Consider the following 17,822-nt stretch of genomic DNA (forward strand, 5'->3'; position numbering starts at 1 on the left):
TGAAGGTTAATAATATATAAAAAGTAAACTCAGATTGTAAAGTGAATTTGGTTATAATTTATGACTTCAGGTCTTGAATTAAAACCTTTCTTCATTGTCATAGTAAGTGTGGAAACATCGGGTGCTGTCAGTTCCTGGTGGTGCTAATAACTGTCACATGGATGTGAGTGTATTGATGTTGGTGGTAGAGGTCACTGGTATCTTATAAACACCAGAGGGAGCCTCAAGTTGCAAAGGTGCAAACATCCTGCTTATGTTACCAGCTTCTCTGTCATCACGACAATCTGTTCTCTTTACATTACACCATGTCACCAACTCACACAGAGTGCAGGCACTAGATAGTATAGCAAGTATTCTGAAAACAAAAAAGGTTCAATTCATTTTATAAAATGTTAATGTTTTATATTTGTCACTTCCAACTTGTTTTCATCAGGCCCTCGGGGGAATGTTTGAATCGACAATGAAGTGGACAGAAAGCAGGAGAACCATCTGGACAGTCCATCATAATTGTCTTAATGGTATGGCTCAATTTACATATCTATAGTTTATACTGTAAATCATGCAGGATTTTAGTATCCACATCCCCTTCTCTCCCTCTTTCTCTTCATTGTAACCACGTCTGCGCTTTTGACTGTAGGTATGTTGATTTTTTTTAATAAATGTTTAAAATTTTTAATTAGTTTTAAACAATGCAAATTGCTAATTTGAATTGTTCATAGAAGATGAGTAACTAAATGCTTTACTGTTTGAACTTCCTGGTTGGAATTGATTTTCCATTAACTCTGTTTTATAATGTGTTTTTTACATGTTGAAAAGCACTGTAGCTCACAGTGACCTGAGATTAAGTTTCTTAAAATGAATACTGTATAGTGCCAGTCTTTCTTTTTTAGAGCATAGTTTAGAGTGAAACAAGTACAGTCGGTTGCAGAGTTCTGTTACAGGACTGGTATGTGTCACCTACTGTTTGTCCCCCATGCAATTCGGGATAGACTTTTAAGTATTTATTAATTAATTAACAGATGCAGCAGTGATGTTTTTCTTAAGGTGGTACTCAGGATAGTATTACATCTCCTTGAAGGACAGAAAAACAAAGATAATTGGTTAAAATCAGCAGGCACACTCAGCAGTACATGTCAAGCTCCATAAACACTATAATTAAGTGTTTCCTATGAAGCTCAGCCACATTGTACATCAACTAAACCCTTCTGGACTCATAAATATCAAATTGAGTTAGGTTTCCTTTTTAACTCTCCAGCTAATGGTTGCTTTAACCTTCAAACATCAAAGGTCTTATGTAGAATTTATTGTCCCATAATACATATCAAGATATGTTTTTAAATACACAGAATACATTGTTCAAACACTAAGAACAGCAATATCCTGTGTACATTATTACTTTTTACTTTTATAAAGGAAGCAAATTAACAAAAGTAATTGATTAATTCTTTGTTACTCATATCTACACAGGAAGCAGAAGAAGGAAAAAGAAAAGGGAACTCACTGAGATGCTGCTTCATCACTGCCAAATAACAAAACCTTCAAAGAAAAGTTTGAGTCTGCAGGTATTGTATGATTTAGTGATGAAGTGCAGGCAAATAATGCAAACTGCTCTCAAACAAAACATCCAAATAAACTTTATTTAGTATTTCTGTCAAAAACGTTTTGCCTTAGTATACACCAATATGAGAAGGGTAATTCAGAAAAATAGAAACAATGAGGGAACTGTGTGAAATGTCTATATACAAATGCAGAGACACACCCACCTGTAGAGTAAAGAAAACAAGGAAAGGTGAGAAAAAGTGGAGCAAAGACCCTCTATTGTACACACTGATCCACACAATCTATATGAAGTAAACCTGTGCATGATATGTTCTCTAAGTAACAACAGACAACTAACTTATTCGGTTTGACCACTACAGACATACATCATTTTAATTAGGAAATAAAACCAAATCTTACATTGCATTGAAATGTATAAAAACATACATAGTGATACATAATATACTTTATACTTTATGAACGGGGACAATACTGAGTAATCAGGAAAAGCAGTACTTACCGAATTAAGCATTGTTACCGTCAGCTTCCCACATAGATGTGTCTGACCAGCAAAAAACTACAAAGCTGGAAGTTTTTATGAATTATTCGCTATTTCTGATTTTCATGTTGAAAAAATAAACAAAACAACCCCAGGTTCTAAAATGTAAATACAGACCTTTGTACTGTATATTCATTTTACAGCAAGACATCAAAACCATGAAATGTCAGAACATCAGAGCATCCAGAAACAGGCAGCCGATTGACATTAAAATCCAAATGCTGTGTTTGAGTTGATGTGATACAGGTTGGAGGCCACAATCCCATAACACAGCACTACACTCCTAAACTAAAAGAGTTTATTAATGCATGCATTAATAATAAATACATTCCTTGTATATGCACATGTATATGTGTGGCAAAGATAATTCAGAGGACTGTATTTATTAAGTAACTTTTGTCTTACTATGCAGATTTTTTGATAATATCCTTGTTAAGTAGTGAATGTAGTACAATCAGTAAGTTTTCAATAGTTCTTTAGCATGAGCAGTTACAAAAAATAACAACACTAACTTCACTAAGAGTAATGTGACTTAACAGATCAGGATTGGTGCAGTTTCATGACTAAAAAGAGAATCACTCATTATCCAATCAACATACAAGCCCCTTTGCATCATCCATTAATTAATTACATCAAACAGTTACACACAAAACAATGGACAAAGTATTTAACTTACCCAAACTTTCTGCTGTCAGTATCGAGCGGGCAATTCTAAATGACTTTACTGAGTTACAGTGGTAATCTGTTTTCCTCACTCCATTTCTTCCTGTACTAATTTGACTTTCTCTCTCACACAAGAGTAAATGGACACACACACAGACAAAATTCTCAGTGTGCTACGTAACACCTGCACAGAGATGTCTTATTTATCATACACAGGGGAATATTTGCTTCTTGGGAATTCAACAAAAATCTTAGCCTCGCAGAGACCTTCCATGTGTTTACCAAAGGACGACAGGTGGTCTGTCACAAGGAGAAGTTGTGCTTGTTTGCAATCCATCACAAAGATAATCGCAATTAGAATTATGGATTATGTTGGATCTTGCAAATGTTTATCACTAGAGTCTTATGTGTTTTATAGAGTTATAAGCTTGGTCATGCAACATTTGAACTGGCCAGATACCTTTTCAGTATCATGTATGCATGTGGGCGTCCTCGGTTATTTGCTCTTTTGCATACAGAGCTTATCATTGTTTACCAGATTACACTACTACCTGTCCTACTCTTACTAAATAAGGGTCAGGTAACAGGTGCACAGTTTCTTTTGATTTGATGATTTCATCTCTGCTTTAATTCAGCCATACAAAATATCCACATATGTTGTCTTGGTTGTGGTCACAGCAGAAAAAGCAGAAAAAGGTTCCTTCTGAAGAGTTTCAGTTTTCCGAAACTGAACTTTTTGACTGAAAAAACTCTTTAGCTCATCTGCGTTCGTTATCATATGCTACACCAAACTAATAAATTGTGTATCAGAACCATATACAACTGTAAGTACTCAGAACACATACCTCATTTTGGGTGTCACATTTTTTTAAATGCTTACAGCATAAGCATTTGTAGCATCAGAGGCCCGGTGCCAAGCATTAAGCAGTGCTAGCACCATGCTCCTATCAAACACTACACTGAAGTGCAGAGAAGCAGAAACAACACATACTTGCATAGATCTTTACTCACCATCTTACAGAACCTAACTCAACTGAACTTGACGAGTTTATGACTTAGCCACAATACTGATAAGATTGAAATACAGGCTTCACAGGGCGAGCATTTTCTATGTGCTTAGTAACAAGATGCTGAAAAGGATCTGACATGTAATTAGCAGAAGTGTTCAACGTATTCGTCAACAATTTCAATAGTAAGAGCTTGAGCATTTGTGAGCTGGAGGCTATATTTGCTGTAAGTCCTAATAAGACTTTAAAGGAAAGCCAGACATATTGAATGTCACTTTTTATTGCAACTTAATCATACCACAAGAGAATACTTACTCAGTGACCAAGGTATCCTCTTTCTTTGGAGAGAAAGCACTTCAGGATAATGGACCATAATGGGATCTTAATTTAGCCTCAGCTAAACACTTAGGCCTCAAGAGATGTTTAAAATACTGTCACTGCCAACAAAAATTATTTGATGGTAGGATCAATCCCAGTGTAGATGAAGGACATCCTGTAGCCAGCCATCTACATTAATATTAAAGCATTACTTTCAATTAATCTAAAAGTTATCTAAAAGTTGCAGTAAATATGAATGTTTTTTTGTATGTTCCAGATTAAAATATTCAGGTATTAACATGCATTCTAACCTGACTTTTAGGCTTGTTGGATATTTTATTTTGATTTTATTTTAATATAAATTATATTATAATTTGGCCTAGGTTTTTATTTAATGATTGTTTTGATATTATGCAGGATAAGGTGACGGTTGATGATGATGATGAATTGGGGGGAGCCATCTGATACCATTTTTTTAAGGCAAGCTCAGTGACCTAAACAGGAGGGCTGCTCCTACATAGTGGCCCAAGATTTCAGTATAAAAGCAGCACTCCCAGGCTTCACAGAAGTTTTGAACTGACAGGCTGCCAACAAGGGTAAGTCCTCCAATACACTATAGCAATGATCTGTGGTTTTAATTTATTTCATGGTCAAGAACAGTAGATTTTAGAAGTAATTGTAATTTTCTTTTTACAGTATCCACTCAGCAATTGCAATACTTGTTGGTAAAAAAAGGTAAATGATATCTCTGCAATCAGTTTTAAGACTATTTAACTATTGTTTAACTATTCTTATTAGCATAGCAAGTATTTGACTGCAGTACTCTGTCACTGATTGGACAGTTTATGATCATACTCTCCTTAATGACAAATCATTTGTTTGACTATCCATCTACTTGGTGTTAAAATTAAATGACTGTTTCCTCACTTGCAGTAAAACATCATGAGTGGGGACGCGGAAATGGAGTGTTTTGGCCCAGCGGCCATATACCTCCGGAAACCTGAAAGGGAGAGAATAGAAGCTCAAAATACTCCCTTTGATGCCAAAACAGCCTACTTTGTAACTGAGCCTGCTGAAATGTATTTAAAGGGCAAACTAGTGAAGAAAGAGGGTGGCAAAGCCATAGTTGAAACTCTGAGTGGAAAGGTATGTTTACTTCTGTATACAGTATGGTGGCATCAAAAACTTCATATCCTTATACCAATTCTTCATTCTTTTGGTTCAGACTCTGACTGTCAAGGAAGATGAAGTCTTCCCCATGAACCCGCCGAAGTTTGATAAGATTGAGGACATGGCCATGATGACCCACCTCAGTGAGCCTTCTGTGCTATATAACCTCAAAGAGCGCTATGCAGCATGGATGATCTACGTGAGTTTGACCTGATTTTCAGCGAAATGTGTTAGCTGGTACTTGATAGGGTCCTGTTGGTTGTTTGGCTAGAACAAAATCCCCTTCTGATGATGAAAAGGAACTTAGCTGCAACAAAAAAGAACTTAAGATGGCAGCCAAAAGGTCTTAAACAGTGTGGAGTGGTTGATCTGTATTAGTAGACGAAACGAAATGATACTTCATGTGCATTACAGATGATCCCCTCTGTCTCCACAGACCTACTCAGGGCTGTTCTGCGTCACTGTGAACCCCTACAAGTGGCTCCCAGTGTATGATGCAGTTGTTGTCTCTGGATACAGGGGCAAAAAGAGGATTGAAGCTCCGCCCCACATCTTTTCCATCTCTGATAATGCCTATCAGTTCATGCTCCAAGGTTACAATTACTTCATAAACTACAGAATGTCCTAACCAGTGATTCAACCTTTTGGTTTGAAGTCTCTAAAAATGTTTATCATTCTTGAGCCTGCAATGTATGGACATATTGTTGCTGTAGGAAACTCCTTTTATTCTTCTTTCATTTTTCCACAGATCGTGAAAATCAGTCAATCCTGATTACGTAAGCCGACATTATTTTGGATGGGTGTACTGTAACTCTGTAATGTAGTATATCTTACTTACGCTAGTGTATGTGTCCACTATTTACAACTTAGTGGAGAATCTGGTGCAGGAAAGACTGTCAACACTAAACGTGTCATCCAGTACTTTGCGACAATCGCAGTGGCTGGAGGGAAGAAGTCTGAGCCAGTTCCTGGAAAAATGCAGGTGAATAATATAATATATGATAGTTTTAAAGCTTAAGTTAAAGAATACAAACTTGTGTTATACAATATTTTTTTAGGGGTCACTGGAAGATCAAATCATTGCAGCCAATCCACTGTTGGAGGCTTATGGTAATGCCAAGACTGTGAGGAATGACAACTCATCTCGCTTTGTAAGTTTTGCCTTTCAAAATGTTTCTATAATAAAATAATGCTCATTTTGAGTTAAGTAGTCTGCTCATCCTCTGTACTTTTGGTTATCATCTGTTGTTTCTGCTATACTAAAAACCAGAATACTACTAAGTATTTAATATTGCAGGTTGAGTAACATTTCCTTACTGATAGTTGCATACCTCTGCAGGGTAAATTCATCAGAATCCATTTTGGAACAACTGGAAAGTTGGCTTCTGCTGATATTGAAACATGTAAGTTTGTAGCCCACAGCCAAGGCTTGTTTTTAGAGGCTCAACAGTACAGCACAGACTCTAAACCACATTTTTTTTCCTTGTTTAATAGATCTGCTAGAGAAGTCTCGAGTGACGTTCCAGCTGTCTGCTGAAAGAAGTTACCACATCTTTTATCAGCTCACAACAGGCCACAAGCCTGAGCTTATAGGTGGGCAATGTAGCCACACAGTCCATCATTTTACAGAGTAAATGCATGTCTCACTTGAGTCTGAATATTGAAAAAACAGTAACTCTTTTTCAGAGGCTCTCCTCATTACCACCAACCCTTACGACTATCCCATGATCAGTCAGGGTGAAATCACTGTCAAGAGTATCGATGACGTTGAAGAATTCATCGCCACTGATGTAAGTAGAGCAAAACTGCAGTTTGAAAGATTAAGAGCTACATTGCAACTTTAGGAATTGCACATATTAATTTGATTTTTAGGTACTTACGTTGAATCAAACAATATAAGATATAAACCATGCTGCTATAAATTATTCCCTTTTTCAGACTGCTATTGACATCCTGGGTTTCACTGCAGAAGAAAAGATAGGAATTTACAAGCTGACAGGAGCTGTGGTGCATCATGGGAACATGAAGTTCAAGCAGAAACAGAGGGAAGAGCAGGCTGAGCCTGATGGCACTGAGGGTAACATTTAAGAATAATTCTATTAAGATTTTGGTTGTAAGGTACTTTGGTGTTTCTTTACACAGCTTACATTTAACATTTAAGTTGTTTGTGCATATCTTTAGTAATGCTTCCACAATTGAGGATGAATGTAGTTTTTACAGAATCTGGTGTGTGTGAACTGAGTACTTAGCCCGCTGACACTAGGACCCTTACAAGGTGCACATGACAAATGGACTCCTAATCACTAACCACCCTTTCTCTGTTGTTTATTCTTTCATCAGTGGCTGATAAAATCGCCTACCTCCTGGGCCTAAACTCTGCTGATATGCTCAAGGCTTTGTGTTACCCACGAGTCAAGGTCGGCAATGAGATGGTGGTTAAAGGTCAAACAGTGCCACAGGTAATTTGCCCCAAGGACTGCTTTAGACTTTAGATTTATTAAATTTAAATTCCACTTTTCCCGTATAAAATGAAGTTGAATTTTCTCTGTCTTTAGGTGCATAATGCAGTGATGGCTCTGTGCAAATCTGTCTATGAGAAAATGTTCTTGTGGATGGTTGTAAGAATCAACGAGATGCTGGACACAAAGCAGCCCAGAAACTTTTTCATCGGTGTCTTAGACATTGCTGGATTTGAAATCTTTGATGTAAGTAAAAATCAGACTATTCCTATTTATGCTCTACACATCCACAATTAAAACTTGTTGCTGTGTTTCTTTTCATCCCAAGTTCAACAGCCTGGAACAGCTGTGCATTAACTTCACCAATGAAAAACTGCAACAGTTTTTCAACCATCACATGTTTGTCTTGGAACAAGAGGAGTACAAGAAAGAGGGAATTGAATGGGAGTTCATTGACTTTGGTATGGACTTGGCTGCCTGCATTGAGCTTATTGAGAAGGTGAGCAACATGCTGCACTGTCTATTAAAAATGCAGCTTGAACTTACAAAATCTCGTTTTAAATACTCATTTAATTATTACAGCCAATGGGCATCTTCTCCATCCTTGAAGAGGAGTGCATGTTTCCCAAAGCAACAGACATGACCTTCAAGAACAAAATGTATGACCAGCATCTGGGAAAAAGTTCCCCATTCCAGAAACCCAAACCTGCTAAAGGCAAAGCTGAAGCCCACTTCTCCCTCGTGCACTATGCTGGCACTGTTGACTACAATGTGCTTGGCTGGCTGGACAAGAACAAAGACCCACTGAACGACTCTGTGGTTCAGCTCTACCAGAAGTCTTCAGTCAAACTGCTGGCTCTCCTCTATGCATCTCATGCCTCATCAGATGGTAATTTTTTAACATATATATTTAAAATACTCTACAACATGTTCTATATCGTGCACATTTAGCCAGAAATAATCAGAGGTAATTAGATTTAACTGCAGCTGCTTTTTCACAGATGCTAAAGGTGGAAAGAAGGGTGGTGGCAAAAAGAAGGGTGGTTCCTTCCAGACAGTATCAGCTCTTTTCAGGGTAAAGCATGTCTTTATTTGAATGCACACTGCTGCACATTAGGTGATATTTGTATACTTTAAAATGTCTACTGTATTGTATTGTACTGTACTAAATATTCTGAAAAATGGTGGGCAGTATACTCATCTGTGTCGCCATTTGATGTAAATGAAAATGACCAATTTCTGTCAATCAACAGGAAAACCTGGGAAAGCTAATGACCAACTTAAGAAGCACTCACCCACATTTTGTGCGCTGCTTGATTCCTAATGAATCAAAAACACCAGGTAGGCCACAAAAACCATGTATGTATCAAAAAAAGTCTTATATTTTTTACTTGATTATCACATTGTCATCTCTTTCACTTGTATACTTTAATTGTAATGTGTCGTTAGTTAACAATGTTTCAGATAGCCGTTGTTTTTCAGCAGCTATGTGTCTGTGAATAACACTGAACTCTTTACATTACCACTGACTAATTTCAGTTATGTTTGGTGTCTTTGTTTTCATTTAAGGCCTCATGGAGAACCACCTGGTCATCCACCAGCTGAGATGTAACGGTGTGCTAGAAGGTATCAGGATCTGCAGGAAAGGTTTCCCCAGCAGAATCCTCTATGGTGACTTCAAGCAGAGGTACAGTAACTGTTTCTGTGCCTCTTAGTTTTACAGATGTGTATAGTGTTTTGTTGCTGACCTGATTCATTTCTTTAAAGGTACAAAGTACTGAATGCTAGTGTCATCCCTGAGGGACAGTTCATTGACAACAAGAAGGCCTCAGAGAAACTTTTGGAATCCATAAGTGTGGACAAATCACAGTACAGATTTGGCCATACCAAGGTAAATAAGCAGAACTAATTGTGTTCATTAAATAGAGAAATCACTGTATGACCTGAATAAAAATTGATGTTTCATCATTCAAAAGGTCTTCTTCAAGGCTGGCCTACTGGGTACGCTTGAGGAGATGAGAGATGAGAAACTGGTGGAGCTGGTCACAATGACCCAGGCTCTGTGCAGGGGTTACCTGATGAGACGTGAATTTGCCAAGATGATGGCGAGAAGGTAGGCTGACTGGACAAGCACAAACAGAGAGTGACATGTAGAGGCTGGACTGAGAGTGTTGTTTTTTAACATCAGTTTGAGCTTATATTTAATACAGTTCAGTGCTGCAACAGTGCTGGAAAAGGTGAATGTCTGACATTCTAATGACATCCAGAAAGACACAGGTTTCTGGTTAGCAGAAATTGTAAATGGATCTAATACATTGTACTATATTTCCTGCATTTGTTTGAGCATCCATGGCATCTAGCCACCAAGACTGTTACAAGCCACTGCTTGGACTGCTAGTGCCTCCTGTTCTAAATTCCTTAATTGTGCTTCGGACAAGAGAGGAGCATGTGTAGCAGATTACATTGGTTGTCCTAAAGCCAGTGACCTGTTGCTGAACAGTATAAAACTGCCCTTGCATTAGAGGAGACCAGTTTAGACCAGTGTATGTGCATGTGGTTTTGTATATTATCTGGAACTTCAAAGAAAAAATTTTGTTAAATTATTCTGCTCTTAGAAGCCAGGCAATTTTCCACAAAGTGCGAAGGTCATGTTTAAAGTCGCAACTAGATATATTCTTAAAGGCAGCAGATTAAGACCTAACCACTAAACTTTTTTTACTAGATTTCTTCAAGATGACAACATTTCTTCACTACTGTGTTCAACACAGCAGACAACAGATGTGTGCAGTGAAATTTGAGCAAGAGACAAACTAAATGCTCTGCTTTGTTACCTCAGGGAAGCCATTTACTCCATCCAGTACAACATCCGCTCATTCATGAATGTCAAAACATGGCCATGGATGAAGCTGTACTTTAGAATTAAGCCTCTGCTGAAGAGTGCAGAGACTGAGAAAGAGATGGCCCAGATGAAAGAAGACTTTGAAAAGACCAAAGAAGAACTGGCAAAGGCCCTGGCTAAGAAGAAGGAACTGGAAGAGAAGATGGTTACTCTGCTACAAGAGAAGAATGACCTGCAGCTACAAATTCAGTCTGTGCGTGCAACAGAACAGAGGAATTGTTTTGCAGCAGCTATTGTTGTTACAAGTGACAGTATAAATTAAACTTTTGTCATTCCATGTCTAGGAAGGTGAAAACCTTTCTGATGCAGAGGAAAGGTGTGAGGGGCTGATTAAAGCAAAGATCCAGCTTGAGGCTAAAGTCAAAGAGACAAGCGAGAGACTAGAGGATGAGGAAGAGATCAATGCTGAGCTGACTGCCAAGAAGAGGAAGCTGGAAGATGAATGCTCTGAATTAAAGAAAGACATTGATGACCTGGAGCTCACCTTGGCCAAAGTAGAAAAGGAGAAACATGCCACTGAGAACAAGGTTAGTGTCTCTCTTGCAATTTAAAAAAATATAAACACATATACAATGACCAAATATTGGTTCTTTTGCAAACAATCTAGGTTAAAAACCTGGTTGAGGAAATGGCTTCCCAAGATGAGACCATTGCTAAACTGACCAAAGAGAAGAAAGCCCTCCAAGAGGCCCATCAGCAACTCCTTGATGATCTGCAGGCAGAAGAAGACAAAGTCAACACTCTGACTAAGGCCAAGGCCAAGCTGGAGCAGCAAGTGGATGATGTGAGCTTTTGCTTTAATCACAAGATGCCAGCAAATAAAGCAGTGTTTTTATATATTTCCACTGGCGCTTATTATCCTTCATGTGAATGCACTAGATTGAAGGTTCATTGGAGCAAGAGAGGAAGCTCCGTATGGATCTGGAGCGAGGGAAAAGAAAGCTTGAAGGGGACCTGAAACTCGCTCATGAAACCGTCATGGATCTTGAGAATGACAAGCAGCAGTCTGAGGAAAAAATAAAGAAGTAAGTAAAAAGTCTATCTTGTGAAAATAGAATTTTCAAAAGAAAACAGTGCAACATGTTTTATTTTTGCTGTTAAAGGAGGGACTTTGAGATAAGCCAACTTCTTAGCAAGATTGAAGATGAACAAACAATTGGAGCTCAGCTTCACAAGAAAATCAAGGAACTGCAGGTAACATGTAAAAATGTGTTTTTGTGGCTTCCTCAGTGCTTAAGATTCAAAGAAATATATTCTTGTAAAAATAATGAAAAGTGTATTCTTTTATTCAACTCTACAAAAATGTCTCCATATAGGTAGGTTCAGTTGCAGTTTAGGTTTATTCTCATTCTCACATTAAGGAAAAAGTAGTTTTTGTAGTACCATAGATGATGTTGTCAGGGACATAAAATGTCACATCATGTGTACCTTCATGTTTTTATCTTAGGCTCGTATCGAGGAGCTGGAGGAGGAGATCGAGGCTGAGCGAGCTGCTCGGGCCAAGGTGGAGAAGCAGAGGTCTGATCTCTCCAGGGAACTTGATGAGATCAGTGAGAGGCTTGAAGAAGCTGGTGGTGCGACAGCTGTTCAGATCGAGATGAACAAGAAGCGTGAGGCCGAGTTCCACAAACTGAGACGTGATCTCGAAGAGGCCACCCTGCAGCACGAGGCCACTGCTGCAGCTCTCCGCAAGAAGCAGGCTGACAGCGTGGCAGAGCTGGGAGAACAGATTGATAACCTGCAGAGAGTCAAACAGAAGCTGGAGAAAGAGAAGAGTGAATACAAGATGGAGATTGATGACCTCACAAGCAATATGGAGTCTATCGCCAAATCCAAAGTACAGCTTTAGTAAAAATATTATTGAAAATGAATGTTTTATAACATCCATACACAGTATGCCTTAATTGTACATAACACAGTTTTTTATCTGTACTGTAGACCAACAGTGAGAAAATGTGTCGCTCACTCGAGGATCAACTCAGTGAATTTAAGTCGAAGAATGAAGAGCATGTACGCCAGCTAAATGAACTTAACGCTCAAAGATCAAGACTGACTACAGAGAATGGTAAGTGAGACAACAGGGATCAAGAAGAAAATACAGAAAATGTAAATAAAGTCACATTCAAATGATGCTTTTCTCCATTTAAGGTGAATTTAGTCGTCTGTTGGAGGAAAAGGAATCTCTTGTTTCACAGCTTACACGAGGAAAGCAAGCCTATATTCATCAGATTGAGGAGCTCAAAAAACATCTTGAAGAAGAAGTTAAGGTATTAAATCGATTTCTTGTTCATTTGTGTTCATATTTTTTTACCGTGATAAGGGTTTCTACATTATGTTTTTTGACTTTTTAAGGCCAAGAACGCCCTGGCTCATTCTGTCCAGTCAGCTCGTCATGACTGCGACCTGCTCAGAGAGCAGTATGAGGAGGAGCAGGAGGCCAAAGCTGAGCTGCAGCGTGCACTGTCCAAGGCTAACAGTGAGGTAGCTCAGTGGAGAACCAAATATGAGACTGATGCCATTCAGCGCACTGAAGAGCTTGAGGAAGCTAAGTAAGCCTTTAGTTTGGGCTTTGTTAATTTGTGGTGACTTGAGGTTATAGAGTACTGTGAGTCTGACAATCCAATACTCCTAACAGGAAGAAGCTTGCTCAGCGACTTCAGGATGCAGAGGAATCCATCGAGGCTGTGAATGCAAAATGCGCCTCTCTGGAAAAGACCAAACAGAGACTGCAGGGTGAGGTGGAGGACCTGATGATTGATGTGGAAAGAGCTAATGCTCTGGCTGCTAACCTCGACAAGAAGCAAAGAAACTTTGACAAGGTTAGATGTTATTTTAATTTCAGTGGGTTAAAGGTGGTGACAGGCAACACTGATTTGTTTCTTATTCATTCAGGTTCTTGCAGAGTGGAAGCAGAAATATGAGGAGAGCCAGGCAGAGCTAGAGGGAGCTCAGAAGGAAGCTCGTTCTCTCAGCACTGAGATGTTCAAAATGAAGAACTCCTATGAAGAAGCTCTAGACCAAATGGAGACTCTGAAGAGGGAGAACAAGAACCTGCAACGTAATCTTGTATTCTTTAACAGTCCGATAAAGAAGCACCTATTATTTAGCAAAAAGCTAAATAAGTGATACCAAACGTGATAACAGAATGTCTCTTTGCTTTGTCTGAGCAGAGGAAATCACTGATTTGACTGAACATATTGGTGAAACTGGAAAGACAATTCATGAACTGGAAAAAGGGAAGAAGACAGCTGAAATTGAGAGAGCAGAAATCCAAACAGCCCTTGAAGAGGCTGAGGTATTAAAAAGTGACGTATACAAACAAAAGGACAAACAAGGAACTGTACCAACAATTAAGACTCCTGAACAAGGACTTAGGCTTTTTGTGTTTTTTTTTTTATCTTTTATTTTGCAGGCCACCCTGGAGCATGAGGAATCCAAGATTCTCCGTGTCCAGCTGGAGCTCACCCAAGTCAAGGGTGAAATTGACAGGAAACTTGCAGAGAAGGACGAGGAGATAGAGCAGATCAAGAGGAACAGCCAGAGAATAATTGAGACCATGCAGACCACTCTGGATGCTGAGGTCAGGAGCAGGAATGATGCCCTGAGAATTAAGAAGAAGATGGAGGGAGACCTTAATGAGATGGAGATCCAGCTCAGCCATGCCAACCGCCAGGCAGCTGAAGCTCAGAAACAGCTGAGGAACGTGCAGGGACAGCTTAAGGTCTGAAACTAAAATATATCATTTTAAAAACAGGAGAGGCTGAAAATGCTGAATTTAATATATATTTTCTTGAATTTAGGATGCCCAACTGCACCTTGATGAAGCTCTCAGAAGCCAGGCAGACATGAGGGAGCAGGTCGCCATGGTGGAGCGCAGAAACACCCTGATGGTGGCTGAGATTGAGGAGCTGAGGGTTGCACTGGAGCAAACAGAGAGAGGCCGCAAAATAGCTGAACAAGAGCTGGTGGATGCCAGCGAGCGTGTGGGACTGCTGCACTCTCAGGTACTCTTACAGGCTGACAAATTAAGGTAACTGTTGTTTAGTTCAACAATTGAGGTTTAATTGTTTCTTATCTTCAAAATAGAATACCAGCCTTATCAACACCAAGAAGAAGTTTGAAGCTGACCTTGTTCAAGTCCAAGGTGAAGTGGAAGATGCCATTCAGGAGGCAAGAAATGCTGAAGAAAAGGCCAAGAAGGCCATCACTGATGTAAGATCTGATTACGTATCTTGTGTGCATAAATTCAATATGTGTATTTTTTCACTCCGATGATTACTTTGGAGCAGCCAGTTCCACCATGGAAGAGACTGATAAATAATGGCAAATTTGTTATAAACACAGTGGAATATAGGAATCAACTGCAATAGCCATAAACCATAAACTGATGTAATCCAATAGCTATATTAAATGTGTACAAGTCTGACATGACATGAATATTATTGTAATACACAGTGTTTTAGTAATCTAAACATTGTTAATGGTTTGGCCTTATTTTACTGCATATGTAGGCTGCCATGATGGCAGAGGAGCTAAAGAAGGAGCAGGACACCAGCGCTCACTTGGAGAGGATGAAGAAGAACCTGGAGGTGACAGTGAAGGACCTGCAACATCGCCTTGATGAAGCTGAAAATCTGGCCATGAAGGGTGGCAAGAAGCAGCTCCAGAAACTGGAGTCGAGGGTATGTTGGTTTTATTTTTTAAAAAGGACTATGAGTTATACTCTGTTCACCTTTTGGTGAGTAGTCTACAAACTTTATAGATTGACTGCTCTGTGTGGTCGCTAAGGTTCGAGAGCTGGAGGGCGAGGTCGAGGCAGAACAGAGACGAGGAGCTGAGGCTGTGAAAGGTGTTCGCAAATATGAACGCAGAGTGAAGGAGCTGACTTACCAGGTACAGTCGGACAAAACATAAATCTTTTTGTAGTTTATTTCTGGACAATGAAATCAAACCGGGTAGCAACTGGTTGTTAATCTGATTTGTGCTGGATGTAGAATATGTTCTAAACCCCTAGATGGCATTAATCTCCATCAAATGTGTGCAGCTACTGAAGAGATATAGAGAAGACTTAAGCTAAAAATAGACACTGTGGTTGCAGCTATAAATGCATGCAGCTGTTTGCTTATATTGCTATGCTACATGTGTGACATGTATAGATAACATGTTTTCACTTTGAAAAACTGTATGGAGAAGGAACTCTTGCATGTACTCTTAAACAGCATGAAAAAGAGCAGTGTTTGTGCTGTACAAAAAGAATCACACCACAAGATATCGTCTTTCTGTGTGGAGTTTGCATGTTCCCGCCCCCGTGACCCTGCACTGCTGGATAAAGTGGGTTCAGATGATGGATGGATGGATGTTTTCATGGTTTTCTAAAGTGGCTTCATATGAAGATGAATGCACGAGGGTGCTGTGTGCACAGTTTTGAGGATGAAACAGGAAGTGGAAGAAGGACCTCCCTTTAGCATTAGTCTCAAACAGATTTTACTGTGTGGCGCCATTAGACTGAAGAGGACAAGAAAAACATTGCCCGACTCCAGGATCTGGTGGACAAGCTGCAGCTTAAAGTGAAATCCTACAAGAGGCAATCTGAAGAAGCTGTAAGTGTGAAATACTTGACACATGCAACACAAATAGACAACTGTTATTTCTCGTGTTAACACCACAGAGTTGACAGTTGAGTGGTTCAGCTGGAAACGTGGTTTAAGACATCACTGCCTTAACTTTTCAGGAGGAGCAGGCCAACACCCACCTGTCCAGGTACAGGAAGGTTCAGCATGAGCTTGAGGAGGCTCAGGAGCGTGCTGACATTGCAGAGTCCCAGGTCAACAAGCTGAGAGTCAAAAGCCGTGAAATTGTCAGGGTATGATCGATTTACATTTTATTGTCTTTAGCAATGATTTGATACTGTGTGACAGATCATTTTGAATATGTCTTTAACCATTTGTCTTTCACTTTCTCTTTAAAGGGAAAGGATGCTGAATAATGAACATCAGTCTGGATGAGACACAGAACAAGAAATCATACAATATGATATTTTTGTCAGATGTGTGTGAAAGGAAATAAATGTAGAAGCAAACGTCTTCTTTTGATTTTTTTTCTCATAATTACATCATACATTGCCTCAAAAGCTGCAGGATTATTTAAAATACACAGTGTAACAAATCTGAATAATGGTGTTATTAAATGCAGGAGTTACATAATTTACAGTTAGAAGAACATGCAGAGTCTACTAGCAGCGAACTCAGACTGAGTCTAAATGTGGGCACACAGCTTCATCATTCAAAATAACCTGGTTGTCAACTGTGGCCTGTTGTCACGTAAAAGTCGCACAGGTTACGATAACTGCAAATCTGTGTCTTGTGGTGATAATGTTACTGACAGTTGCATGACCTTACAGTTTTTCTATGTGCTTTAAAACACGTTGCACCATGTCAGGCTTTGTGCGATGTGATGGAAATAGACATATATGAGATACACAGCACGCAGTAAAACTCCTGCACATGTTTAAGCAGACACAGTGATGTGTTGGCTCAGTTCACTGCTGGTAAACAGTCTTCTTTGTCGTATTATTGGCTGTTTATCTTAGCTGCTGCTAATCTCACTGTATATTTAGAAAACATTTGACTAAAGAATCTGTGCCCCTCATTAGCAACATCTTAGAGTGTAGGAAAAATTGACCCAATCCACTTCTGATTAGGCAACATGAAAAGAACATGGGGAAGTTTAGAATAGAAATACTTTATTCATCAGATGAAGTATTATACAGTTTATGATCATACACCAGGATTTAATATCAGTACCACTGAGCAAGCTTTTTAACAGTATTTACAGGAATCATGTATTTAAACCAAATATTTGCGAAGAACAGAAATTGGTAAATTTGGTAATTTTACGTTACGTAAAAAATTACTTTTACTTATGTTATTGTAATTAGCAGTCAGCTCAAGCATGATAACTGACACAAAATAAACTTAGTAGAGAGTTATACATTATAAAAACTTTTAAGTTGATACAGTCATCCATTGTGAATCAGCTCCGTTTTGTCATACAGGACAGTAGCAAGGGTGTGATCATTTTATATCAAAGGTCATTCCACAGTATGACTTCAAGGCAGTAACAAATGGCTGAGCTCTCAGAGCATTGCTGAGGAGACAGCTCTATTTGTGTTTCTTCCAAATAAGCACACCCAGGAGCATAAGAGATCA

At 39.0% G+C, this 17,822-nt stretch overlaps 1 protein-coding gene across 1 annotated transcript; it reads left to right on the forward strand.

Moving 5' to 3' along the window:
- The first annotated feature begins 500 nt into the window (after nucleotides 1-500).
- LOC114436798 (myosin heavy chain, fast skeletal muscle-like) lies at nucleotides 501-16,697 on the forward strand. The gene is made up of 43 exons (XM_028407254.1): nucleotides 501-518; nucleotides 1,468-1,562; nucleotides 4,504-4,682; nucleotides 4,783-4,821; nucleotides 5,020-5,232; nucleotides 5,312-5,455; nucleotides 5,693-5,849; nucleotides 6,005-6,032; nucleotides 6,127-6,238; nucleotides 6,315-6,407; nucleotides 6,596-6,659; nucleotides 6,751-6,849; nucleotides 6,943-7,046; nucleotides 7,195-7,333; nucleotides 7,597-7,715; nucleotides 7,812-7,961; nucleotides 8,044-8,214; nucleotides 8,298-8,604; nucleotides 8,717-8,790; nucleotides 8,969-9,056; nucleotides 9,285-9,402; nucleotides 9,483-9,606; nucleotides 9,692-9,828; nucleotides 10,552-10,807; nucleotides 10,899-11,141; nucleotides 11,222-11,398; nucleotides 11,494-11,639; nucleotides 11,718-11,808; nucleotides 12,062-12,451; nucleotides 12,553-12,679; nucleotides 12,763-12,881; nucleotides 12,967-13,163; nucleotides 13,250-13,433; nucleotides 13,507-13,672; nucleotides 13,785-13,909; nucleotides 14,027-14,335; nucleotides 14,415-14,618; nucleotides 14,701-14,826; nucleotides 15,126-15,296; nucleotides 15,403-15,507; nucleotides 16,119-16,214; nucleotides 16,346-16,477; nucleotides 16,583-16,697. The coding sequence occupies exons 5-43, from the start codon at nucleotides 5,029-5,031 to the stop codon at nucleotides 16,598-16,600; spliced, it is 5,814 nt and encodes a 1,937-aa protein (XP_028263055.1). The 5' UTR covers nucleotides 501-518; nucleotides 1,468-1,562; nucleotides 4,504-4,682; nucleotides 4,783-4,821; nucleotides 5,020-5,028; the 3' UTR covers nucleotides 16,601-16,697.
- Nucleotides 16,698-17,822: the final 1,125 nt, after the last annotated feature.

This window comes from Parambassis ranga, chromosome 5 (genome assembly GCF_900634625.1).
Source record: "Parambassis ranga chromosome 5, fParRan2.1, whole genome shotgun sequence".
Taxonomy (NCBI): domain Eukaryota; kingdom Metazoa; phylum Chordata; class Actinopteri; family Ambassidae; genus Parambassis; species Parambassis ranga.

Bases quoted from the DNA above. Each gene is read 5' to 3' on its own strand.
- LOC114436798 (XM_028407254.1), top strand. From the start codon at position 5,029: ATGAGTGGGGACGCGGAAATGGAGTGTTTTGGCCCAGCGGCCATATAC. The intron at 5,233-5,311 runs GTATGTTTACTT...CTTTTGGTTCAG, and splicing joins TTGAAACTCTGAGTGGAAAG to ACTCTGACTGTCAAGGAAGA. The intron at 12,452-12,552 runs GTACAGCTTTAG...TCTGTACTGTAG, and splicing joins AGTCTATCGCCAAATCCAAA to ACCAACAGTGAGAAAATGTG.